This window comes from Miscanthus floridulus, chromosome 19 (genome assembly GCF_019320115.1).
Source record: "Miscanthus floridulus cultivar M001 chromosome 19, ASM1932011v1, whole genome shotgun sequence".
In the NCBI taxonomy this organism is placed as follows: domain Eukaryota; kingdom Viridiplantae; phylum Streptophyta; class Magnoliopsida; order Poales; family Poaceae; genus Miscanthus; species Miscanthus floridulus.
Genome location: NC_089598.1, coordinates 110245498 through 110273022, shown reverse-complemented (window position 1 = coordinate 110273022; position 27525 = coordinate 110245498). Strand labels below are relative to the sequence as shown.

General features: G+C 48.0%; 1 protein-coding gene, 1 long non-coding RNA gene and 2 pseudogenes across 2 annotated transcripts; 2 read left to right on the top strand and 2 right to left on the bottom strand.

Annotated features, from left to right (window-relative positions):
• The first annotated feature begins 443 nt into the window (after positions 1-443).
• LOC136526605 (exocyst complex component EXO70A3-like) lies at positions 444-1331 on the top strand. The gene has a single exon (XM_066519218.1). It carries the CDS (start codon positions 444-446, stop codon positions 1329-1331), a length of 888 nt encoding a protein of 295 aa, XP_066375315.1.
• Positions 1332-2359: 1028 nt separating this feature from the next.
• On the top strand, positions 2360-4997 carry LOC136525147 (putative laccase-9; annotated as a pseudogene).
• Positions 4998-5427: 430 nt separating this feature from the next.
• LOC136528617 (aspartyl protease family protein 1-like) lies at positions 5428-8091 on the bottom strand (annotated as a pseudogene).
• Positions 8092-15933: 7842 nt separating this feature from the next.
• On the bottom strand, positions 15934-16888 carry LOC136526966 (uncharacterized). The gene is made up of 3 exons (XR_010776645.1): positions 16761-16888; positions 16510-16685; positions 15934-16305 (listed from the first exon to the last, which is right to left on the bottom strand). It is a non-coding gene; the product is annotated as an uncharacterized lncRNA (long non-coding RNA).
• Positions 16889-27525: the final 10637 nt, after the last annotated feature.

Sequence of the window (27525 nt, the reverse complement as noted above, 5' to 3'; positions counted from 1 at the left end):
AGAAAGAAATGGAACACATTAGAAGCCTGGTCCAGGAATTCTTCACTGCACCGTCACCTAATTGTAGCATCGAAGTCGTGGAGAGGTGGCTCACGGAGCTGGGCGTCGGCTGGGTTCTTAGCCTCAACGGTGGTACATCTGCAGGGGAGGAACTCCATCGTCGCGCACGGAGCTGGATCCGGGCTCTCGACCAAATCACGCAAACCATCTGTTCCATGAGGCCGCTGTTTCCAGATCCAGACCGTGGATCTCTGGACCTACTGCACAGTGTTTTTCTTTTTGATGAAGAAGAACATGTGAGTGAGAGATGTATTCCGTATCAATACCATTTGGTATTGTTTATCCAAGAAACCTTATTGAAAATCCTTACTTTTGTTGACGGTATAGTTGTAGTTGCTTGGGATCTAGATAGGATAGGAGAATTTCTTTCTATGGATCCGATTATGCTGCCACCATATGCTAAGCTCTATAACCAGCTGGAAGTACACGACGCTCTGTCTGAAGCCTCCGACAAGATCCTAACGATGTTTGATTCGCCAACCTCCGTGGAAGCACAAAGGATAGATAACGAAATGGCCATCCTCCTCTCAGCATATAAGAGCAAGGTGGGCAAGGCGATGAGGAGCACAATGGAGAAGATTAGGGTGATGTTGGCGGGGATTGGTGATGACTCGTCGAGTTCTCTAAATCCACAAGGATCATCAGACATTCACAAGATCACTCGGTCCGTAATGACATACATCAGGTTCCTGTTGTCTAATTACCCGTCAGAGGATGCCGTTATACGTGCTAAGTATGTGCCTCATATTGAAATTGAACGACCTTTGGACAGCATGATCATGGAGATGGTGTCTTTTCTACAAGAAAAGCTTGCCAACATATCAGAATCATTTCCAGATCAAGGTCTCAGATTCTTATTCTTGCTCAACAACTCATACCACATCCAACAGAGATTTCATTCCCACTATTATCTCCCAGAACCCATCGTGTTGCTGGCTGACGACATCAGTCACAAAATCAAGGGCTATATGGAGAGATATCTACAAGTATCATGGGCACTGCTACTTTCATGCTTGTTGAATCCTACGTCTCATTGCTTGGGGAAAAACAGTTCCTCGCTATACAAGTTTGAGTCCGAATTTCAGAAAATCTACACCAGCCAAAAGGAGTGGAAGGTCCCAGATCCTGAGCTCAGGAGAAGGCTGCGCGAAGTTATCACCAACAAAATCATTCCAGGCTATATAGAATACATAGAGGATAACAAAGTTACCCACCCAAAAATCAGTCCCCAGGAGTTGGAAGTGATGCTGCAAGAGCTATTCGAAGGATGATGAATAGAGAGTGGAAGACAGAAGACATAGTCAACGATATACATATTCCATTTGTGCTGGCTTTAGGATGAAATGTTATTGTAGCTTCAAATGACTTGAAGCAGTCGAAAATCTGAAACATTGTGATAAGACTTCATCTGGCAACTTGTATCTTTATTTCTCACTCCCTCGCTGCCTCATATTTGACATAAATATGGAACAGCCAAGAGTTGTACCGGCACCATTGATATTTATGTGTGGGTGGTTAGTTTCGCTACCCGTTTGGATGCCCTGGTTTGGAATGGTCTTTTTTTTTTCCAGCAATTTGGTTTTAGTTCAGGTTTCAAAATGAATTGAATTGGATAGGATGTGATTTGAATGAAATTTTTTGTTTGGCTGTACATGTATTTAGTTTGTACGAATCATTTTCTGAAGTTTGTACGCACCGGGCAAAACATTTGCTGCTCAATCGACACTGGCTCCCAGTAATGCTAATGCCCGTCAGATCCTCTGCAGGAGCCAGGAGCAGATAGGCACTGGTTTCCTCACCATCCTTGGGAACCTATCAGTATTATGTTACTGCAGTAGGAAATGGAGGATAATTTTTTTTATTCGGAACCTATCGTAATCATTTTTTCTAGACTTATCACAAGCATTAATTCTTGTCTAATCCATGCTGCAACTCTGTTCTCACTTGCTTTCTAAAAAGCAGAGGTATTCTCTATTTCTCTATTAAAAAAAAGGGGGAATCATTAATCGCTGGATTTTTCGGATGCATATATGTGCACTAATTAATTTGATACACAGAATGCAACAAAGTCTAAACTAGGTGATTTCTCTAATTAATTAATATACCCCTGTCAAATTTTCTTTAAACTTTCTTCCAAGTATAGCAAAAAAAATGTCCAATTAAATTCTTCCCAAATCTGCTCGATCGGATTCATTGTTTCATACTTAATTTCATACATTAAAAAAAGGAACATCACTGTTGGAAATACTCCCGTTTCTTTCCCGTCGATCACCAAAGCTAAAGCCGGTGACCCCTGGCCATGGGTGCTGTTGCTGACACACCTGCAGCAGCAGTGCTGCTCCGGCTCCTGCAATTGGCTGTGTTCTTGGCCTTTGGAGTTGCAGCTGTTTGCCCTGCCGCGCAGGCCTCCACGGTTCATCACTACCATTTCCTCGTAAGCACTAGTATTTCATCCAATCTACGACGTTCCTGTATATATTTCTGTTGGTGTCAAATTTCATTGACCTTTCAGTCCTCCATATGATGTGTCAAGTTTCATGGTTTCTTTTGTTTCTTTGAAAAAATAATAGTAGTAGTAGATATTGTTACAAGATATCCTTCTTCATGGTTTGTTGGTGGGTAATGATCTTAGTTGTAGCTTTGAATTAGCAGTCAAACTTGTATTTTGTGACCATGTTGATGTTCAAAAAATGTCTCTCTCTTTTGTTCTCCAAAACAAGGGTGTGTTGTTGTTGTTCATGACTTTGTTGTCGTTGTAATTCTCTTCTTCCTATATTTCTCTGAATTTCATCATGAAGAAGGAAATGCAAATCATACCTTGAAACAAATGGTTTGTTGTTCTAGAGAGATGTACTACCAGCTGCCTCTTGCTAGCATGATCGCGTGGCTACTCTGTTTTGGTTGGCAGGTAAAGAGGGTTAGCGTCACCAGGCTGTGCCGACAGAAGAGCATCCTCACCGTGAACGGCCAGTTCCCCGGCCCGACCATCCGCGCACGCAAGGGCGACGTCGTCGTCGTCAACGTGCGCAACCATGGCGACAAGAACATCACCATCCACTGGTTCGTACAGATAATGAGCCAGCCAATCGTCCATGGCGTCGTCGGAGTTCATGCACTGATGGTGTGAGCTCACCTGTGCTGTGTCTATGACTATGATGCGCGTGCAGGCACGGCGTGGACCAGCCGCGGAACCCGTGGTCCGACGGGCCGGAGTACATCACGCAGTGCCCCATCCAGCCCGGCGCCTCCTTCGCCTACCGCGTCATCCTCTCCCAGGAGGAGGGCACGCTGTGGTGGCACGCGCACACCGGCTTCGACCGCGCCACCGTGCACGGCGCCTATTGTCATCCACCCCAGCCGCGGAACCACCTTCCCCTTCCAGTTCCACAAGAATCCGCGCGTCGAGGAGCTTCCTCCGATCATCCTCGGTACGTACGTTACCTCGTCGGAGACCGACCGGGTCACGATTGATCTCGTTCTTTCGGTTCCTCTGTACACGGTGCACGCAATGCCGCCGGCCGACCGACGCGCTCGCGAGTTCGCTTGCAGGCGAGTGGTGGCGGGACGACGACAGTGACCGACCTGCTCGAGGAGACCAAGCGAACCGGGCGCGACGTCAAGCCGTCGGACGCCAACACCATCAACGGCGAGCCGGGCGACCTGTTCCCGTGCTCGAGCCGCGGCACCTCCGTCGTCGCCGTGGAGCGTGGCAAGACGTACCTGCTCCGGCTGATCAACGCGGGGCTCACCAACCACATGTTCTTCGCCGTCGCGGGACACCGCCTGACGGTGGTGGCCACGGACGCGCGCTACACGAAGCCGTTCGCCGCCGACCACGTCATGGTGGCGCCAGGCCAGACCGTGGATGCGCTCCTGGACGCCGACGACCGCAGTGCCGGAGGCCAGTGCCGGTACTACATGGCCGCGAGGACGTTCGTGTCCGACACCACCGTGCCCTTCAACAACAGCACTGCCACGGCCGTCCTGGAGTACACACGGACACGGCGGGGCACGCCAAGACGACGACCGCCCGTCTTCCCCACCGCCACCCTGCCGGCCATGAACGACATCGGCGCGGCGGAGGCGTACACCGCGCGGCTTCGGTCCCTGGCGAGCGAGGAGCACCCGGTGGACGTGCCGGCGCGCGTGGACGAGCGCCTGGTCGTGACGATGGCCGTGAACCTGCTCCCCTGCGCGGCGAACGCGCCCTGCAGCGGGCCCGGTGGCGCCCGCCTTGCGGCCAGCCTCAACAACGCCAGCTTCGTGAACCCGTCGGCCGTCGACGTCCTCCGCGCCTACTACTTCCGCTGCTCCGGCTCCGCGCGCGGCGTGTACGAGGCGGACTTCCCCGACCACCCGCCGTCCGTGTTCAACTTCACCGACCCCGGCGTGCGGTCGTCCGGGCTCGTTGGCGCGGCCACGGAGCGGGGCACCAGGGTGAAGGTGCTCGAGCATGGCGCCGCCATCGAGGTGGTGTTCCAGGACACGGCCGTGCTCGGCACGGTGAATCACCCCATGCACCTGCACGGGTTCAGCTTCTACGTCGTGGGGCGCGGGCTCGGCAACTTCGACTGAGCGGAGGGACCCTGCCCGATACAACCTCGCCGACCCGCCGCTGCAGAACACGGTCGCCGTGCCCAAAGGCGGCTGGGCCGCCATACGATTCCGCGCGGACAATCCCGGTAAGCAATCCTGGCCAGCCGCCGACGACCATGCATTTTGGAACCAACATGGCCTTTTCTAGTTTAATTGCCATAGATTTGCAGATTGATTTTTGTGCGACTGACTTGTGCTTGTTCAATTCAGGGGTTTGGTTCGTGCATTGCCACTTTGATCGCCACATGGTGTGGGGAATGGACACTGTCTTCATTGTGAAAGATGGCAAGACTCCTGATGCCAAGATGATGCGGCCTCCTTGGAACATGCCTCAGTGTTGAGCTGATGAAACGAACAGGGGCATGACTGATAACGTTTGGTCTCAAGAAAGTTTCTTTTAATGACATTGTTGGCAACAAGATCGAGTACAATTGCATTTTCAGAAAGAAAAAAAGAAGTCATTCTTTCACTCGAAATGAAATTTCGTCTCAGAGATAAAACTCAAGTTTAGTTTTGGGTTCAGATGAAAAACAACACCGACTTCAGAAATGCAGATTGTTCACTTCAACTTTCTTTCTCCTCTGTATCCTGACCTACACCTGCTCGTTTTGCAGATGCCTGATTGCCTGTTAACCACTAATGGTACTAGCATGTTAAACATTTAAACTGAATTTAGATCACAAAGGGTGCAATGCCTGATTGCCTGCACTAGCGTACAGTTTTGCCTGAGCATTGTCGGAACTTAAAACATCGCAAATACAGACTGTACTTTTATTGGTATATATTCACAAAACTTATCAGAAACTCAGAATACAGAATGCCTTTCATCATTGACCACCGAGTAAATGAGTAATACCATCTCATCCACATCAATCAGCAAAACTGTATCCTATATCCCATCCCATAAAGCTACCATGAATGATCTATGTATCTGAACTCTGAACTCTGAACCAAAATCGAGCAGTATCTATGTCCTACCGTAGTCTGTACACAAGCACAGCAGGCAGCCGCCGTGGTCCGGCGTGAACAATTCAATCCAGTCATCGCCGTCAGACGAGCGCCGCAGCCGCCAGCATCAGCAGCGAGAGGCCTCCCGCTCCCAGCGCGCTGGCAGCGGCGTTGCGCGAGCCGGCCGACCTCGGCAAGGGCGCCGCGCCGGGGTACCCGTTGCCGCCACCGTCGTTCTGCCGCGGCGTGATCTTGGTCGGCCTCGCCGCCGGGGCCGGGCTCGGACTCCCGTCCGGCGCGTCCGCCACCCTCGCGTTCTTGTAGCCTGCAAACAAAACGATCGAATCGACAGGAGCTGTGGTGTCAGTTGGTGGCTGACTGGCGTCTTGCTTTCTGCAAGAACTCGTCGTGACATGAGACATAGGTTAGAGGTGCGTGATCTCACAGTCGAACTTCTCCCAGCCTAGGACGGACTTCTCCCGGTCGAAGACGACTTTGAGGCCGGTCATGAAGTTCTCTGCAATCAAGCACGAACACGAAACGCATCAGCATCATCAACCAATCAGATCGACTGCAGGTCACTGTCAGTGTCGTCGGTCGAACGGAACGGGGTTGGCTTACGGCCGATGATGTTGAGGTTGATGCCGAGGTCATTCTTCATGATCGCCAGGCAGTAACCGACGGCACGGCTGGTGTCCGTGTCGATCAAGATGATGAGCGGCTGGGTGACCGGGAACAGGGCTCCGCCCTTGGTCGTCAGGTCAGGCTCACGTCCGGGATCACCACCTCTGTCTGGTTAGGGCTGCAGCTCGATCGCAACGATGGCAGATGAGATTGAGAAGATGCAAAACAATCACAAATAGAGACTTTTGTTTCTAGACTAGAAAGTGGAACAGCAGAAATTGGAGAGGGACGGACGAGCAAAGGATCGTGTTGTTTACCTGACTCTGTAGCAGTACTCGAAGGGAAAAGGGTCCGCAGAGCCGCTGCTGAAATTGGCTCTCCTCTCGCGGACTAGCGAGTTGAACTGCATGAACACGAAGGCAGCAGACACATGAGTTGACCTTGACCTTGACCTCGAAAAACTTAATTTTTTCTTGTAAGGTCGAAAAATCATCTTTATCTCATCGGTTTTAGTATATCATGGATTCATGGCAAAGATTCTATACTTCAGATGCCAGACAACAACAGTGTAACAATACAACGAACATTCGACGAGCATAGAGAGACAGGGACTCACATTGGTGGCGAGGTCCGTGTACTCCGGGTCGCTGAGGTACGTGTAGGACGTGCCGGAGTCTATGACGGCGGCGAACTCCGCCGCCACTGACTTGGTGTCCACGTTGATGGACGTGAAGCTCACGTTGTACAGCGTGCTCCGCCCGGTGAAGGGCGTCTCGCCCTGGCCGCGGCTGCCGGCGTCGCCGAAGTTGATGCGGCCGACGCCGTCGTCGCCGAAGCACATGGAGAAGCTGTCGGACGCGACGAGGCCGCTGGCGGCGAGCACGCTGGGCACGGACACCTTGTCCCTGCCGAGCCCCATCAGCCCGTCGAAGGGGCCGCCGTCCAGGAACGAGCCCGTCTGCACCTGCCCGCACCCGAACACGACGGGCGCCTGCAGCGCTTCCCCGGCGGCGGCGGCGTCCGGGCGCTCCCGCGTGAGGTGGAGCACGTCCTGCACCAGCACCCCGGAGGTGGAGGTGTTGGCGGAGACGTACCGGACCTTGTACGGGCAGCTGCCGTTGGTCGCGGCGGAGCAGGCGTTGGGACGGTCGCACAGCGCGTTGTCGCACGTCACCTGCTTGCTCGTCGACGACTGCCGCGGGCTGTAGGGGCGGAGCCGCGTCGCGGCCGGCCCGGTGACGTTGGCGATGGACGCGCACTGCTTGCAGTCGCACGGCACCCAGAAGAGGTCGCTGCCGGTGTCCAGCGCCACCAGGAACGTCGCGTTCGGCGTGCCCACCTCCACCACCGCGTAGTACAGCCTGCAATTGCAAAACGGATCGGTTCAAGCTTTGTTCGTTTTGCTTTGGGGGGAAAATCCACGAGAGGTACGCACGATCCGATGTATTGTACGGTGTCGTTGCCGGAGGCGAAGGTGAGGAGCCCGTCGGCGCCGCCTGCGAGGGCGCGGCGGGCGAGGAGGGCGCGGTCGTGGCGGGACAGCGCGGAGTAGTACTCCGGCGAGCCTCGGGCTGGCCACTCCTGCGCGGCGAAGGGGTGGCCCCCGGCCTCCGCCCACCGCCGGACCACCGGCGAGAAGCGGTGGTGGAGGTCGAACCCGACGCTGGACGCGTCCCCGGCGGCGACGAGGAACGCCGCGACGACGGTGACGGCCACGAGGAGGTCCTGGCAGCGGTGGTTGGAGAGAGGCCGAGCCATGACGTGGAGCACGGCTGGCCGGCTGCACGGGGAGGCGTGCAGGGGCGGCAAGAAAGGTGGGCTGGGGTGGTGGTGGTGAGTTGGTGGGTTTGGAGCGGACGTGACATGTTTAGATGGCGGGAGGGGAGGGGAGGGGAGGGGAGGAAGAGGACCGGCGGGCACAAGTCAAAGTCTCCGGTGCTGCCGTGCTGGGTGTTGCCGGCGTCAACGGTCCGGAGCGCGGAGTGAGAAACTGAGGACGGAGTCGGCGTGGCGTGGCCGCTGTGTGGAAGAAGGTGGACGTGGACATGTGGCGCAGAAACGGAAGGTCGGTCGTTTCCGCGTAGGACTCCGTCATTTCGAGGACTGTTGTAATCTAGTGATTAATTAGTCACCGTTTAATGGCAGGATCATTTATGGTTAGGTCCTTGTCTTTTTATGTATTTTCTGCCATGCTCTTCTTTCCTTTTTCTTCTTCTTCCAATAAAGAGTGCTTGATTTTGCCATTGCTTTGGTGTGTCTATGGAAAGATGGGGCGCATTTGGTAATGTGAAACAGTTTCGATTCTTGCAACTTGCGATGATCACTAGAAACATTGCCAAAACGTGCCTCAAGGTTACTTTAAAAAAAAACCGTCAGCAAGAGAGCCCCTACCTATTTTATTTGTGTGTTTTTTTTATTCTACCTAGTCTAATAGGGTGCTACCGAGGAGCTCCAACCACTAGGCTGAAGGTTCGTTCTCTCCTAAAAAGGTTACTCAGCCTTCAAATGGTGCTAAACAATACAAATCTAGTTCCTAAATATCGTACAATTCTAACATTGTACCGAATCAAGTCATTTTAAATTTAAGCAAACATATATAAAAAATATTAATATTCATGATGTCAAATAACTAATATTAGACTTGTCATATCATAAAATATTAGTATACCTATTTGGTGTGATAAATATGGACGCTATTTTATTTTCTCTAAAACTTTTGATAAATTAACTAAGAACAGAACTAGAATTACATATTTTTAGGACAGATTTAGTACGTGATTGCATAGGCATTGATCTATAGTCCGAAAATTTCTCTGCTCACGGCCTTGGGTAAGCTGCTCTAAACCAAATTTTGGATTTTTTTTATTGTTAATATGCTTTCGGCGTCTTATTAACCTATCGGAGCTAGTGTGCTTTTGGTAAATCTCATTCACATATTCTATATTGACAATTGACATGTTATATTATATATATCTTGGAAACTATCTTAAGTTGGATCACCCATATTCATAATCCTGGTTATAAACCACACCTGAAGCTGATCTTGCCAAAAAAAAAGTTTCGCAAGTAGCTTCTCTGCACATAGTATTTTGAAATGTGAAGGACTGGTATGCAAAGTTGGGGGTTGGACTTTTCGGCGTCGTTGATTATTGGTGGAATGTTTTTTTTTCAAAAAAAATTGTTGGTGAATGGTGGGAGTTGGAAGTGCCCCCACATGACATCGAATCGCCAGCTCAAATAGTGAAAATCTTAAACCAATTTAAGGTTTTTTTTTCTTTATATATGGAAACCAATCTAAGGTTGTCCAACCCAACCATTTGCCCTAGATTACGCTCCCTGCAAAATAAATAACTAAATAAGTTGTCTTATTATTCTGTTTGAAGACATATCTATCTATCTAAGATTTTTTTATTTTGCTGTCTATATATATTTAAAACTCTGAAGGCTAAGAAGGGTTGTTGCACCGGCTGAGACGCTCAGTTTCTGTGCTTGATGCTGATCTGCATGTTAACGTCGTTGACTCTTGGTGCTCTACGAAATTGTCAACGGCGTGTCAGTGCATGTGCATGTCTCAGTCCCAGCGACGATCGATGATGGCACATGTACGGATGTTATGATCTTTCTGTTGTATTTAGTTCTGGCTAGTAGCGGTTTAACTGAGGGGTAGCTATACTAGTAAACGTTGTATCTGTATTGTACAGGTTTCATCAATAAAAAAAACAAAAATTTCTTTTGAATTTGTTACTCCTCTGGGTACATACGCTTCAGGTTTAATTTAAGGGCAATTATGTGTAAGCACTCTAGCACTAGGACCGGAGAGGATAGTCGGCATGTTCACTGGTTGGTTTCTGGGCTGATAATCCCGGCTGGTGCTGGTTTGTTGTGAGAGAAAAATACTGTTGGCTGACTGATAAGCCCTGACTGAAACCAACAAGTCAACAGGCTGAGTGAAGCGAAGCCGGAGGCTTCGCGCCCCCTTCGTCCACGACACTACGAGCATGTTTGATTTGCGTACTGGAAGAGGTGTCGGGACCTGGCAAAGATCCTAGGCATACATTTTTCATCATGTGCCTGTTGCTAACCGAGATGCCTGGCCAGCCCTCTCCAGGCTAGTATCAGAAAACATGATATTTCAATATAAAAGATGGGTGGGCATTATAAATTTTAAGAAGGATATACTACACGATGATTGATATTAATTTATAAGCTGGACAGGACATTCGTAGATATATTTTATATAAGGGCACGGTAACGTGTGTATGCGTTTGTTTTATAGGATGCCGTGTGTTTACCGCGTCCCGAAAAGAAACAGTCGGTTACTCGATCGGTCGTATACATACTAGCCACTGTACTGTACAGCCGTAGCCGGTAAAAGACACTGTGCACACGTTCCTTTCTCGGACCGCCGGCTTCTATACGAGAACGCCTGAGGTCGCTACAATTTGTCTCCATCATACGTCACGCCGTGAGCGAAAGGGAAAAGTTAAAAGGACGCAGGAAATTGAATTGAGAAAAGTTTGGCACATCACGATCATGTTGCTGAAAAAATGTTTTAATTGATTTGAAAAAAGAAGGGCAGGATGTGACTTCGGCCTCGTTAGTTTTACATCAAACTATCTCCGACCGTTTTACATTGATACCACCAGCAATGATCAAAATTTTAGCCGATTTTCACCAAAAATCAGTGATTTTTGTTCCTATCGGCGACCTCTAGAAAATTCACGTACCGGTAGTTTCGATTCCATTTTGTTCAGATTTTTTTCATATTCTAGTTAAAATTTCATCAAAATTTGCAAATTTTGATCGAAGTTTCAACTGATTTTCATCGAGCTTCGCGATTTTCGTTTCTATCGTTTCCCTCCGGTATTTGTGTTCCAACCGGTAGGTTGAACACTAACCACCGGTCTTCGAGGGACACTCTAAAAGATAACTACTGTTGCGATTTGTAAAAGCTTATTTTTGTCACAATATATAGTTATTATAATATTAATTTAATTTAATTTAATGTTATATATGGTATTATATTCTGTCAATCTACAAGCACTAATACAGAGACGGGCTTTACTCCCGGTGGGGAACCCCCTCTAGTCCCGGTTCCCCACCCGGGAGTAAGCATCCGGGACTAAAGGGGGGTCCTTTAGTCCCGGGTCACGAACCGGGATTAAAGGGGGACCTTTAGTCCCGGTGGGTAACACCAACCGGGACTAAAGGTCCTCCCAGCTTTAAAAAAAATAATACCTTCCACCGCTGCGTCCCGTGAGATTCGAACCCAAGACCTCATGCATTGCCTCGCGCGTAGCTTACCACCCCACCTACACAACACATCTGACAATGGATGTGATGCTTCCCTTTTGAACTAACACATCGGGGGACCTTTAGTCCCGGTTGGTGGCTCCAACCGGGACTAAAGGGTCCTTTAGTCCGGGTTGGTGTTACCAACCGGGACTAAAAGGTCTACCTTTAGTCCCGGTTGGTGTTACCAACCGGGACTAAAGGTTGAGGACTTTTAGTCCCGGTTGGTGGCTCCAACCGGGAGTAAAGGTCCACCTTTAGTCCCGGTTGGTGTCTTCAACCGGGACTAAAGGTCCCCTGCCACTGTGCCGAGCGCAGTAGCCGTTGGGCAGGGACCTTTAGTCCCGGTTGGAGACACCAACCGGGACTAAAGGTCTCTCTAGTCCCGGGCGCAAAAAATGCCGGGACTAGAGCCCATTTTAGCCTCGGATGAAAGGTCTGTTCTCTACTAGTGAAGTTAGTATTGGGTACTGACCCCGGCGATCAATTATCCTGGCTTCACCACTGTCGATAGTTCACAAAGATCAACAACAAAGTACATGATTTAGTAGACATATCTCTGTTCCACATATAATTGTGTGCAACAAATTAAACTGATTCGAGTTGTCACAACCATTTCCATTGTTGGCTGTCATTCCTACTTCCTACTAATTATGATTCTTCTACAACTTCTCATTACACATTTGCACTTATACAGAAACAAAAGGTTGGCTTAGATGTATAATAGGCGTAGGACCAAGAAAAAAAGGATTATTAATGTCTTTGTCCCCTCCATTGTGTAACTTTACAAAATAAAAAGTAAAACAACTTGATTGCTAGTTGCCACAAAAACACAAATATTGAACAACGGAACTATGAAAAAATAGAAACGGAAGATCGGGTATTTCATATTTGGTTGGAGCAATTGAATTAGTGAACATGTTGTTTGTACTCATGTTCCTGTGCACTGTACCCCTGTTTTTCTGTAGCCTTTTTAGAAGGGAAGAGGCCACACAATGCAGACATGGCGGGGGACATCGACGGACGGCGGAGCACCTCTGTCGTGCTCGTCTTCCTCGGGTCGACTCCAATCTCATGGCTGTCGCTGGAGTAGAAGGTGGTAGCGTTGTCCATGTGCGAGGCAGAGTACGTGGCGGCGGACACATCGACGTGCCAAGCTGTGTGGCTGCGCCAGCCGCTGGACGAGCTGACCGGTGTGGAAGCTCACCCACCAGCACTGATCGTGGATAACCAGCCCGCCATCGCCCTCGCGAAGAATCCGGTTCTCCACGACCGAAGCAAACACATCGACGTCAAGTTCCACTTCCTCAGGGACTGTGTCGATGGAGGGCAGATCGTCATCGAGTTCGTCGAAACTGGTCAACAACTCACTGACTTTCTCACCAAGCCGCTCGGCCGTCTTCGGTTTACGGAGCTGAAGAAGATGATCGGCATGGAGGAGGTTCAAAGGTTAGCAGCAGGATTATGGGAAGAATTGTTAAATAATCTGTTGCTCACCTCTATATGCACGGCAGGGGCAGGCGCCGAAAGGGCTCCTCTGCTGCTGCACTGTAGCCGCTGCAGGGGCAGACGCCGAAAGGCTCACCTGCCGCACTGTAGCCACAGCAGGGGCAGACGCCAAAGTCAACCCAGCTGTCACATCTAGTCACTGTAGCAACATGACAGCCTGACATGTCTGTGTACTAGGATTAGATGAGTAGAGTTGTATATATAGTTTCCCACTACAAATCAGTAAAGAGAGCGACTTCAGTTTTACCATCTCCTCTGCAGAGCTCCGGCTAATGCTGGTGCTTGTGCTGTGTGTGTGCGCTCTGTTCTCCATCCCTTCTTCTACCTCTAGCCCCATAGTGTGTGGTCGGCAACGCCGGTGAGTGATCGGCTCATCTGCCGGAGATACAGGGGCCAACAAAAACCAATTGGTTTCTGAAATGTTGGACCTTGATATAGGGTATAAATCAGGTGAAGCTGTGTCATGCAGCTACGTGTCAGTATCAAACTCAAGTTCAGGTACTTCTTGTAGATCATTCAGCAAATCTTTGTATTGTTCTGAAAGTACATTACGGTTAGGGTAACAACATAACATTATTCTCATCTCTAAAGGATTGGTGGATGATGCGGACTTAAATCACTCACCAATATCAAGAATGAGCATGGAAGGCAACCAATTGGTTGAGTACCTGAGTAGGCGGGTGGGGCAACCAAACAAATGGAATGCTACGAAGCCATTAACTCACCAGGAGAGAGCTCTTAGGCTACGTTTAGTTCGACCAAAATCCAAACTTTGGCACTATGCAAAAAGAAGATTCCCTGTCACATCAAACTTGTGGTACATGTATGGAGTACTAAATGTTGACGAAATCAAAAAATAATTGCACAGTTTGGTTGTACTTTGCGAGACGAACGTTTTGAGCCTAATTAGTCAACGATTGGACAATTATTACCAAATACAAACGAAATACTACAGTGCGCTACAGTACCAACAGTATCAGTCACCGCCAACTTCGGCGAACTAAACGCGGCCTTATGTCGATTTACATGGCCTTCAATTGGAACTTGTGGATGGATCGCACGACCTAGAGCATCCGGAAGGTGGGTCCTCTAATAAAACATTAGTTTTTCAGTTAGTATTATGATAATGTATGGTTATTGGTGACTATTCTGATACTTCGGATGCTGGTATACCAGAGGAAAAGAACATGTATGACTTCTGCCCCACACCAATTTCAATCAGGAAAGATCACCAGAATGAAATTGTTCATTATGGTAGGAACAATATACTATGTCTATAAATGATATGGAGGTAGACATCACAGAGATTGAAGATATGTCAAGATTTGGGGTATCTCCATTCGTGATAAACATGACACATAGACTCTAGTTTGGAGAACGTATTTGGACTACAAAAGGCTATGAATGCAGTTGACGATGAAGAAAATGATATGTAAGTGCCTGGTCTGCATATTGTATTAAATGATCAGTGTTAATATCCATGAATATTAACAGAAGTTTCTTTTTGTAGGATATGGTACATGCATGAAAAACCGTCACTACTATAGATAGGAGGGAGGATTATTCAGAGAGTTGTGAAAACGAGTAATGAGTTCACGATAGACGTAGTCGATGGATTGATAAGAATGTACCAGCACATGGATGATGAGATTGTATGAAAAATGGAGCGAGAAGAGGTGGAGGCATTACCTGCAAACCGACTTTGCGGTAAGATGTTTGCCAACGGATATAACTACGATTTTTTTGTGAATCCTATAAATCACAAAGTCCATGTCTTTCTATGTAAAAAACAGGTTGCAGCGTTGAATCCTGAAATTAACTTCGACTCAAGCATGGTGGAGAAGCTGTTTTTGGGTGATCACATTTCATACATTGTGGAAGAATGCAGGCTGGTAAGAACATAGAGAATAAATAAAAGTTGAAATAGATTGCAGTGGTGCTGATGCTTAATTTATATTGTACTAGGTTATTGCAATACTGATGGTAGATTGGACTTGGTGCTCATACGTGTGGGATTTTAAGAGAAGAAATATAATTGTTTTGGATCCAGCTAGCATGACAAAAGGAGATGCTTTCTTGAAGAAAAAACACTATGGAGCAATAACAAAAATGCACAAACAATGAAGTACTGCAAGGAGCATTTCTTCCCGTTTCCAGAAGAAAATATGGAGAACTGGGGGATTGAGAATATTGAAGTAAAAGGGGCCAACTGTGACAGGTGACCTATCTATGTACAAGTAGCAATTGTGTCTAAAATATGTGCAATTAACCAATGCTAATACGCGTTCCTTTTCAAAATGCAGCAATGACTCTGGTCTATAAACAATGTTTTATGCAAGGTACTTCGACGGGGAAGTATTGACAAGGATATTGACTAAGGTAACTTGACTATTGTCTAAGGCCACATGATAATTACAAATGATCCAATAAACAAAAATATTGAGGTACATTTAAACAATATGACAGGAATCAAGCAAAGGACAGAGGAGTAACATGATATGCCAACTCCTAGGATCGAAGGAGAATAAAGCCCAACCACCAGAATGCATTCGAGAGGCTGTGACTGGCAAAAGAGTGGAAAGAAATCTACAAATGCTTTTGGGTGTTTGACTGTCGTGTTGTAGTGACATTTGAAGAACCAATTCGTACGAATGTTACCGATTCGTACTGTTTTGTAATGATCACGGTTAACATTTAATCGATTTTATGGTACTGGACAATTAATGATTATAGGGAGACACCAACTAACAGACGGCTAAGGCATCACTAACAGGTTAAAAAGAGCGCACATACATCAATTGCAAGCGACTGCATAGAAAAAACATGATTTAGTTTGCCAACAGGTGCTACTAGGTAATCTTATGACACAAATGACAAAGATGATAACCTAAGCATCAGGGTCCAGCTACGTTTAACATAAGTGCATAACAGGGTGAAAAAAGGATTGCACGTAGCTCAGATTGCCTACACCGAACAGGCAGATTTTACAAGCCAAGCTAGAAATGCGAGCAGACAAAAGACCTTCAGGAAATAAACTAATCTAAGACTGGAGGTTTGGGCGGGGCTACGGTCTTCATCAGGATGTTGCTGGATGAGTTTCTGTAACGTCTGCAATTGTTGTTCTAAGCGAGCAATCTGTGCCTGCTTGTCAGAAATTGATAACTGGCTGGCTTGGAGCTCGGCCTGAAGGGAAGCAATGGTGGCATCACGAAAGAAGCGTATCATTGCATCCACGTAGTTGTTCAGCAAGTCCTCCCAAATCCATAATTTGCACATCTGTGTAGTTGAAGAAAATGTTGTCAGGCACTGACAAATCGTAAAATGCATAGCCGAAAGGTACAAACAAAACATAAAAATGATATAGGTAACAACCAGCTCCGATTGTTAGAAGCAAATGGTTAGTTTAAACACTAGAAAATGTGCTGTTACAAAAACAAAACAGACAAAAGGGAGTTGGGACGGAAATAAAGAAGAACAAACCGGGCATGTGCGGAAGATCCGGCCATTGTTCTTCGCAGTTCCTGCTGTGCCCCTAAGTGCGGGCCTACCACATCCGCACATGAGATCAGGTGGAGAGTTTACTATCAGTGATCTGCACGCGGAGTTAGCAAACGGGGATGAAACTTCAGACCGAGATCCGGCATCATCCGAGGGAGCTGTGCGGAATGAGAACAAGATAGATTAGAAGAACGGGTAAAATTAGTCAAAGACATGTTGGGAAAAAATCTCACCATGGCGAAGAGCAAGGTCGAGGTGGGTGTCTTGATGCTGAGAATACGACATGTTCTTCGAGAAATGTTTTAGGGTTTCGGAAAGAAAGGGAGGAGGGAGAGAGAAGCATATCGAGGGATGGGGATTGTACCGTCGAGTGAATATAATAAACAAAACATACGGCAATGGACGGAAACGAGAAAAGACGCATGAGGAGATAACGCGAGAAGCTAGATGAGACACTTACCTCGACCTAAGTGAAGCACCGGACGTGTTGTTTCCGACGACCAATGTTAGACTAGTAGAAGAATCTTCTTGATGATGAAGCAGGGTTACGCGGCCAGTAGCAGAGACGTCTAGCTCCGTAGGTTACTGTGCTGCTTTTAGCTCGGTTGTTTACTTTTATGTAATATCGAAGTTCGAAACAGTCTGCTAGGAAGGTCCAATTACAATTGTAAGATCTTGTAGGACGTTCATTAGAAGCGTGTCGTGCGTATGGTTAAACTCTTCTTCTTAATTACAATGATACGCAAATCTTTTGTGTATTCAAAAAAAAAAACTCGCCTGCGAAGGCGGAAACGACGCTGAACTGGAATGAGACAGGTGGCGCGCTGTGAAAGAATCCTGTGAATGGACGAACGGTCATATATAGATAAGTTGTGCGACCACACACAGTTGCGGATTGTAATTTTCGCCTTCCCGCCCGCGATCGAGTCACAGCAGTCATCGTCGCACTGGGTGGGGGAACCAGCAAGGAAGCGAAAGAGGCCGCCGCCCGCGTATATATATGGCCCAGACTCGGAGGCCCCGTCCGCAGTGGCGGATCCAGGGGGGGGCTAGGGGGGCAGCAGCCTACCCTGAGAGAGTGATTTTCCTTTATATTTACTGTAGCAAAAAACGTGATTTCACCGTTAATCTTCGACATTTGTTCTAAATCTCTATTGATTAGCCCCCCCCCCCCCCCCCGATGTGCTCATCTTGGCTCCGCTAATGCCCGTCCGCAATTAGAGTCGGAGTCAGAGTCGAAATCGAATTAGAACCGGCGGACTTTTTAAGTCAAATAAAGGATAGGGCGAGCCAACATCCGATTGTTTTAGCTCCTTCCAACAACTAGATTTTTTTATACACTTACACTGTCTTAATAGTTATATTTACATCGTCTTATTATTATATTTACAATAATTTTTTCAGTGTAATTTATTGGACAGAGTGATGTAATTTAGGAATAACACAAATATGTGCCAAATTTTTCAGAGAAATATACATCCAATTATTCATAAATTCTTCACAAATTTCAAAAAAAAATACAAATTGTTCACAAATTGTGGTCAGACCCACCCTCAACATTATCCCTTCCCTCGACCCTCTTATCATCCAGTCATCCCCATCGTTCTCTATTCCTCTGCCACCGTATTCCAATCCCCATTCATCCCAACGCCACCACCAGCTATGCAGGAGAGAGATCGCAGGAGGCATGACGAGGGGTGGCGGAGGCGACATGAAGTCCTTCCATCAGCAGAAGGCCGCACGCCCAGAGAAGGCCGAGCTCCGCCGCGAAGGAAGCTGTGCGATGGAGGGAGTAGAGGCGCTGCGTATCGGGCCGCAAGCTTCGAATCGCACGGTTGTTTTGATTCTCCAAAACAGCCAGCTGAGCATTCGCATTTCTGAATAAATATATTTATTTTTATATAATATATTTTTAAATCCTTAGTTTTTACTATTTGTATAAAAGTAAGGTGATGTCTCCAAAAAAAAAATTAAAAAATGCACTTCGGTCTTTATTTTTTGAAGTAGACCAGATAAATGCACGTGCGCCGCAACGGCAACAAAAATAACTAAGAACATGATAATTATAGTTCGCACGTATGTTGTACCATAGCTAAACAAAACTATTTTTTAGTGTGACATTTGTAATATTCTATTTGTAGTCAATTATTGTTACTACATAAATATTAATAAACCAATGTGCGTGTTAGGCTTATCGGGCCAGCTTGGTCCAAAAATTGGCCCGACATTCCGTGCCTGGGCCGGGCGGCTAGGCACTAAGCCCCCTTTGGCCCAACCCAACAGCCCGGCGTGCCATGCCTGGCCCGTCCTCATTGGTCCATGCTTTTATTTTATCGGGCACGTGCAGTGCCAGACCGGGTGGCCTGTTTAGCCATCTATACCCAGAAGGCTGAAAAAGCATGAATAACATTTTACTCTGAAGATGAGGAAGGTATCTGTTTACACTCAATTTGGCTACGGCTGAGTACAGAGATGCATGGAGGCAATGGTCTACGAGCTTCCTTTGCAGAGCCAATAATGTTGCCAACTTGTTTGTGCTTTCCAATGCAAATAAGCTGAGAAAGGAAGGGAAGGATGAGTTTGTATGTACAAGGAGAGACGACACGCTAGCAAGAATTTCTGTTGACCCCAGACATATATGAGCTAATTTATATGGGATGGACGATAGCCCAGACATATCCGGGCCTTCCAGCAACTTCAATTGCCGCCGCTGATATATAGCTTGGACTCGGATTGCTGCATGCAAGTGCACATCAAGAAGAGAATAAGCATAAGTTGAAGCATTTTATACTACGTGTACGTGATCGGTGCTGCCTTTTGCTGTTATATGAAAGAAATAGAGAAGGTGCATGCAACATGTGAGATGACGGAGGAGGCAACGTCATATTTAAACTAACCATATCAATGCATCCAGTCAAGAACAGGGACTTGCGTACATACTTAGATTTGAGTCTGACACGGATACACAGTGCTATGATTGAATTGGGGTATATATAGTCCGATTGATCACCTTAGAGAAAAAGGATACGTGCGGCAGAAGCAAATAGAAACCGTATCATTATCTTCGTTGTTTATCAATTGTTTCCTGTACAACAGAAAGACCACCAGCCGTACTACTCATATCGGGGCAGGACTTTGTACACCTAAAAAGACTCTAAAGCAATCATCTACCCTGTGATACCAAATCTCACTATCCGTATCATTATCTTCATTGTTTATCAATTGTTTCCTATACAACGGAAAGACCACCAGCCAAACTATAAATATAGACTTCGTATCAGGGCAGGACTTCATACGTATCACCGGGTGCTGAACGGGTAGCGAGATTTGCCGTGTGTTTGGTTTAGGGACCAAGTGGAATGGGTTGGGTCCAACCTAGTTTTCTAGGTTGGGATGAACCCATCTCATGTTTGGTTAAGGGGTTGGGATGTACCCAGTTCTGTGTTTGGTTGCGAGGTTCAAGAGGGATGAAATGGACGCCATTTTGATACCGTTAACAGTACCATCAGTGGGACCCGCCTGTCATCCTCCTTATTTTCTTTTTCCCCTCATCTTCTTCCTCTGCTTGCCCATCACCTCCCAGCCCGACATCGCCATGGCCGTCACCTCCCAGCCCCGCCCTCATCCCCTCGGTCGCCACCTCCCCGCCCCGCCCCGCCCCGACCCTTCCCCGCGCAGGCCTCTCCCCGCGCAACCCCGCCCCGCCCCTGCGGCCATAGAGGCCCCGCCCCGGTAGCCATGGAGACCCCTCCTCTCCGCACAGCCCCGCCCCGCCCCGCCCCGGTGGCCTGGCGGCCCTGCCTCCCCGCGCAGGCCCCGCCGACACCCGCCTCAGCGGCCATGGCGGACCTGCCTCGTCTAGCGCCAGCGCCCCAAGCTCGCGCGAGCTCGCCCGCGCAAGCGACACAGCACCGGCTTCCAGAGCCCGACGTCGTTGCTCGCCCACATCCGGAGAAACGGAACCACCGGCGCTCGCGACGAAGGGAGGGAGAAGGAGACGGCGAACGACGCCGTTCATCTGGGTCGAGATGGTCCGCCCAATTTGAATGGACCAAGGGAACCCGCATCTGAGGGAATATTCGGTCCCTGGTCCAACCCAATCCCACCTAGCTCCTCAACCAAACAGCGCACCATCTGGGTCGAACTCGGGATATCCCACTTCATCCCGCAATCCAAACAGATACTTGGTATCACCGGTTAGATGAGTACTTTGAAGTCTTTTTAGGTGTAGAGATAGAAATTTTACGCTTCCATTTGTTTTTTTTTCCACATTAGTCGAAACCGAATTTCATTACTACATAACCCCACCGAGAGATCAGCCTCGTAAAATGAACATCTACCAACCCCGAACATTGTCAAAGCACCAACTACTAGAAAACCACCCACAGACAAGTTTTCATACGACCTCAGTCCCAACCAGCTACAACCAGTTGCTACCCTCACAACTATTGAACATATAAGGAATCATCTTGCGGTCATCTTGAGCTTGCATCTCCTACTCAGGGTCGTCCACTCAAAAAAAATCTCCAACTCAGGTTTAGTGGCAGATCTAGGATTGTATCTAAGGGTATGTCGCTAAAAAAATTTACATTCAATTTGATAAAACCATTTAGCAGATTGGTAACAATTATAAAAAATTTCTAATATAATCCTGTGTACATGCACCAAATAACACAATAAGTCTTAACTTTGAAGATTGAATTGAAAATATCCATAAATTACAATATAAATAATTCAAATGCCATACTGATCCCATGACAGTTAGGAGAGGCCGTAGAAAAAAAAATAGAAGAAATTTTGGCTCTTTAATATTATGCAGGTATAGATGAATAAACCCAGAGGCCTTGTTTGTTCTCCGTGTGCTAATTGCAAACATACATCTCGTTTAGCTCGGTGTGTGTGTGTCGTTCCTCCCCTGCTGCCTCGGTAGGGAGGTGTGGCATACATGTCCAGCCCTTCTCTCCCATGCCGCCGTTGGCAAGAGACACCGGCACGGTTAAGGGTCCGTTTGGTACGGCTCCGCACCAAACGCCCTAACGCACGGAGGAGCAGCGTTTTTGGACGTGAAATCACAGAGCCAGAGTCTGTTTTGCTGTACAGGCGCTGGCTCCGGCAGTGGAGCGCATGCAGAAGAGAGCCCGGCCAAACATGGCCTAATGCAAGGGAATTCGCCAAGGAGAGGTATGACTACATTATTCTTGTTTTTTGTCGGACGATGCACCGGATTGTCTCTACAAGTAGCTGGCGGTGACTGGGCTGGCGGATTGATGGATCTAGGGGCAACTGGGCTAGCTGATTGACTGGCGGCTCTAGGCTGCTCCGACCAATCTAGCCAAGTCGCTACACAGGCTAGTGGCTGCTGGCCCAACAACTGCAGCCGTCGGTCCAGAGGTCGCCGGTCTAGCTGCCTCAGGGGAGCTAGCCTCCGGCTCAACAAATGGCCCAACTATTCATTTTTGTATAAGTAGGTTGGTCACATAGTTCCTCACCTAACCTAAGCCTCCCAGCTGCCGTCACCGCCGCACCTAACCCTAGGCCGCCGCCAGCACCACCACCGTGAAAGCATGGCTAGATCAGCAGTGTTCCTGGTCACAGGATATACCTTCCCCAAGTATGTGTTGCCCTTCGGCTTCCACTACTCCGATGGTGCTTCTAATAACCGACAGAAGGTGCTGTGGAGAAGATGGAGCTGCTAACTGCCATCGCCGAGGAGTACAAGAACGTGTGAGCATATCTGCGAGGATGTGTCTGATTCTCCGTTCAGGGAAGCGGAGATGAGTGCAAAGGATGCTTATGCGAGGACTACAACACGGTTGTGCAGATCATGAGGACCTTCTACATTCTGGACCGCTCAGTGGACACCTTCGTGGCGCAGGTTCTCAACCAGCCGGGCTGCCGCACCACGACCATTGAGGCTACCGGAGGTTCGAAGAAAGTAGACAATATGGTGCTTATAGCCCAGGAGAAGGCCGCCGCCATCGTCCTTCGCACGGCCAGAGAGAAGTCCGCCGCCACCACCCTCACGGCCTCCGCCTCTAAGCAGTTGAATGTTGATGTCTTTTGTTATGTAGTTGTTGTAATGGTAAATGGTAGCTCCTATTCTAATGGAAAGTAGTTGAACATATATTGATGTTGGTAGCTTTTCTAATGGGAAACATTGAATGTTCATGTTACTACTCGATTTTTGTGGAAGCTCTCATCAAATCTTGAGAAGTCTATGAATTAGCTTGTAGTACTTGCCTACTCAACTGAAGTAGCTCCCTTTCATCACGCCCAATTTACATCCCAATGAATCTAGTTTCTTCATAAACTTAGCCATACTCGCCCATATCTCCTAGGTATAGTTCTCTGTCATCAAGATATAATCCTACTTGGTTGAAGGGCGTTCGAGGACCGGACAAGGGAGTTGTAGTTAAGAGTGAGGGAGAGAGCCATTTGAGATAGTGACCAAGTGTCCCCTCCACCTTGCCCTTCCCTGCTTTTATAGGGGATGTGAGAGGTGGAGGCTTTCATTCCTTCCCCTAGTAGGGCTCGCTGTTACAAATGAGTCTCTATAAATTACAACTAGGATGTAAACTCAAACAAGCTCTTAGGCTTAGTAATTGGACCTTCTTACACACCAATAGACATTCCTAACATATACCACACCCCCAATGGTAGCCCCTTAGCTATTTGATTTTGGCCAGATTGGTAGCGTTTGTGCTCAACTTGGACTATAGCCAAGAGCTAGGCCCGTGTTGGCTAGGCTCACTCCTTGCAAGGGCTTGATGATTGGTTCATGTATGCATATACATCTTAGCCACATGGTGCATCTGTTTTGTTGCCAAATCCTATAGCCGCACGTAGGGTGGACTAGCTATTTTGGAGCTATGCACCACCGTGGGGCTTCCAGTGTGGGTCGACCCAATGCTGGAAAAGCTCGCCGCCTCGCTCGTCATGAGCTGGACAGCAAGAGCAACAGCACCGGGGTGCCCATCTACTCCATCCACCGTCGCTCAGGTAGCCCAGAGGAAGACGGACATGCCTCCATTATTGCCTGTGCAGGGGCAGCCACCGGCCACACCGCCACGGGGAGGACAGACTAGCGACATGCCCCCCAGGCGCGGATGTAGCCACCCCTCCTCGGACCATTTGCCTAGCGATGGCCAATGTCGAGATAACCACCCTACGAGACACGATGATCATGGCTGCAACGGACGACATCAACCGCACTCCTTCACCTCAGACGACCTCAGCCAACAGACGCCTCAAGCGCTTCATGAAGCGAATCACAGAGAGGAGACAACCACCACTTTCGGAGCTGCCTGGAGATGATACGACCCTCGGCGGACGTGCACCACCCTCGCTCCCCAAGCGAAGCAGGCGGATAGCGGCGCAGAGCATAGCTCATATTTCGGCAGCCATGCAAGGTGAGTACCTTGTCATGAAGCGCCTGGGACTATCCAGTGAGAGGCCATCTTCGTCGACGTGGACCAAGATGGCGTACGATGATATCTTCAACAGTGACCCCGCTCATATGCAGGCGTAACGTGAGTTGTTCCTTGCGAATGGCGAGGTAGGCGCGCGCAAGCAGCGCCGCCGCCCGGTATCCCGGACATAGGCCTCCTTGCCAGTGTCGTAAATTTGGGTTGTTCAATGTCCAATGTAATAGCTTAGCTTTTAGTACACTAGAGAGGGTCTGAGCGTCCATGTAAAACTTTATTGACCCCCTAGGGCGTCTCTAAGGCGTGTTGTAATAAATATTTTCGCTACCTTAATACAAAGACGTGTAAACCTTTTGTGTGATTGAGGAAAAAATATGTTGAGGCCGAGATGTTCAGGATGCTTGTTATTTGGCTGACGAGCGAGGCCCGGAGGGAATCCATGCTCCAAAAAGATATGTGTTTGTACTTTGTACTGGTAGTAGTGCTTGGCTTGACCAATAGAAAACCAGGGTGACTTCACAGCTACTTTGCTCGAATCACCCTCTGCTTCGGGAGAACGAAAGCCGGAAGAGAGAGTCCTAATAAAACCCTCCGTGGGAAAGCCAATGCTCCGGCATACCCACCTGTACGTGCTAGAAAACCAAAATAAATGGATACCCGTCCCCTCCAAGAGGAAAACCTGGACAGTAAAATGAAAACCAATCATCAAGTCACTCCGTGAAAACCAGCCGGAGGGACGTCTGTACACTGTACGTATGCGAAAATAAAGACCCTTTAGAGATCCATGATGAAAAACAATATATAGCTCTTCACCGGATGAAGATGTTTGCAAGCTATAGCTTGCTTCGACGCGATATGCAGAGCAAAAACTGAGCTGAAGTATTTTGGAGATGAACACCAGTTGCATTAAGAAGACGAGAACATGTTCCAGTCTGTGAAGATGAAAATCATTATGCTTTGTTGTAGCCGAGCCTGAGCCTTGTATGTTCGCGAAATGATGGAGCGATTTGAAGAGCCTTCAGAGAAAAGAGAGAAACGTTGGCGGAAAAATGAATTCATCTTGAGCCATTGTTTAGCTTCATAGTCTGAGACTTCCATTTGAATCGAATATTCCTGAAATGAATAACCATCCGCAAGAACGCCAACAACTGATTTGTTGTAGCTTTGTAGCCCCAAAAGTTCTAGTGATCACCATACCCGTTAACCCACATAGACATTCCACCTCCCTTGGCCCCAAATCAAAGTAGCCTAGCCCAAATAAGTGGAAACCCTAAGTATTTAACCCCTCCCCTCCCAATTGGCCAATCCCTCACCCCTCCCTCACGCCACTGGCCCACCACCCATAGCTCACGCCTTCTTTCTAGCCGCCCAACCACAGGCCACTACCCACCGCTCACGAGAGAACCTCCTGCATGCACCCTTCCACTATTGGTGGATACGAATGACCTGCTAGGTCTAGTTTCTCTAGCTAGGTATGGGTGTGGGGAAAATTCCCCAACAGTAGCTGGGTACAGGGATTTTTTGTGGTATTAGGTTATTATGGTGGGGAGGAGTATGCGGTGCCGGTCCTAGAATTTTGAGGGCCCTCTGGCGGACTCGTCACGAAAGCCCTCTAGACCACATATAAAATCTTATAATATATATGCGCTAATTTTTGTTGCAAAACGAAAACAAATCCAGTGATATATTTTAATTTAACATGTTTGATAGTTATTGAGGAACAATGTAAACTAAAACAGCCCAGGAGTGGCCCGTAAACTCCATTTCTCTCAAAATGTAAACTGATGATCGGCTAATCCGCCTGATCGCGTCGTCGTCGAGTCGAGCCTGTGAGTGCGCCGTTTCCGTGTTTCCGGCTCTCCGCGGCGGCCGGCGGCGGCACGGCGCGGCTCCGTCTCCGACTCTCCGTGACTCCCTGAGACCGTGACCCTTCGCCCTAGGCGCTCGCGTACGTAGCAGACTCGCGGACTGGGGAAGCAAGCGCTCGGCGCTCCTGATCCTGAACGTCTCGGGCTGCCTATCAAGTGCCATCGGACTATAGTGCTATGGTCTACAGTATACGTGGGCCTGGCCCCCTCCCTCCCCTAAGCCCTTGGCCGTCGCACCTCTGGCACCTCTCCAGGGCCGGCACCGGGAGTATGGGGGTATCAATAGCCGATGGGGATTTACCCATTGCCATCTCTAGGCATGTATGATTATAGCCTCAGGCACCAAACTCTTTCCATTTCCCGTTATTTCTTTCTTGATGACAATGGAGAAAGAGAGAGGTGGGGTGTTAGGTAAGCACTTTTAGTGCTCTTATCACAAATACAGGTTCATGTAAGCTTGTCTTATGTTAAAAATTAACTTAATCATTAATGATTAAAGTAAAAAATCATACTACTTAACTTTTTTTATTTAATATGGCATATCAAACTTGTGTGGTATTGGTTGGTCCAAACCGCTAAAATTTGAATTGGCTGAGTACCATTATAAAATCGTGGATGATTTGTTGTTGGACACTATGGTTAAGTTTCTTATGGTGGAACTTGTTCATCTAGGTTCAAAGTCCTCGACTACACAGATGTTCGTATTTTCCTGAATTTATTTTAGGTGTCTGGAAGCAGTACTCCTAGTTATGAATCGTTTGTACTGCAGCTGGTGCCCTCTTTTTGTTTCTGTTTGGACTTTGGAGGAAGAAGAAAAGACCGGTTAGTTTTATCTGGACAGACCAAGTCTTTTCGCTTTACCCATATAAAAGAGCCCCAGAATCAAAATAAGGCCCAATGCATCTTTCCAATATCACATGGGCCAAAGTTGTAGCCCATGTACAAGCATATATGGAGTATATATATCCACGCAGAAGCCAGCCGAAAAAAGGGTCTCTATCAACTCTGCTGAAAAGCAATCTCACTGATAGATGGGAAATGCAAGCACTGCAACGGAAGCACCTAGCTACCTAGCTTCAAGTGGGGACTGGTGGAGATGAATGAGGTGAAGGATTTGCAGCATGCAGGGGACAAGCATGCGTGATCGGTGATCCGATCGCCAGCTAGCTAGTAGCTTCTATTGTGTCTGATGATCTAATCCATCCCCGGAGACTGGAGTACAACGTAACCTCCGTACGTTACGTACCTCACCGTGCAGAGAAGCAGCACGGAAGCTGCCTCATGCATGCATGCAATGCCCTCAGCTGCTCAGCAGCATGTGTTGGTCATGGCTTAGCTATTATTGGCTAAGCTAGTCGATCGGCCTGCTACAAGTCAGCTCCTATAGCTTCCAATAATTCGGTCTTAGTTTCATCTGCATCCTCCGCCGATCCACCCCCTTCTGAAACCAGATAGGAGAAGGTTAACTGGCTATAAACTTAGCTCACGGTTTCAATCATATCAGCTTACAACTAGTACCAAACTTGTGTCTTTCTTTGAAGAACTATATAATATAACACAGGTTGTTACATTTATACTAAGACCCTGTTTGGATCGATCCCATGGTCTAGGTTTCATTTAATAAGGCTAACTTGTGTGGTCTAACAAAATAATGGTCTTCTTATGAGGTTGGCTAAACTACTTTAGACCATCTGTTCGGAGCCTCA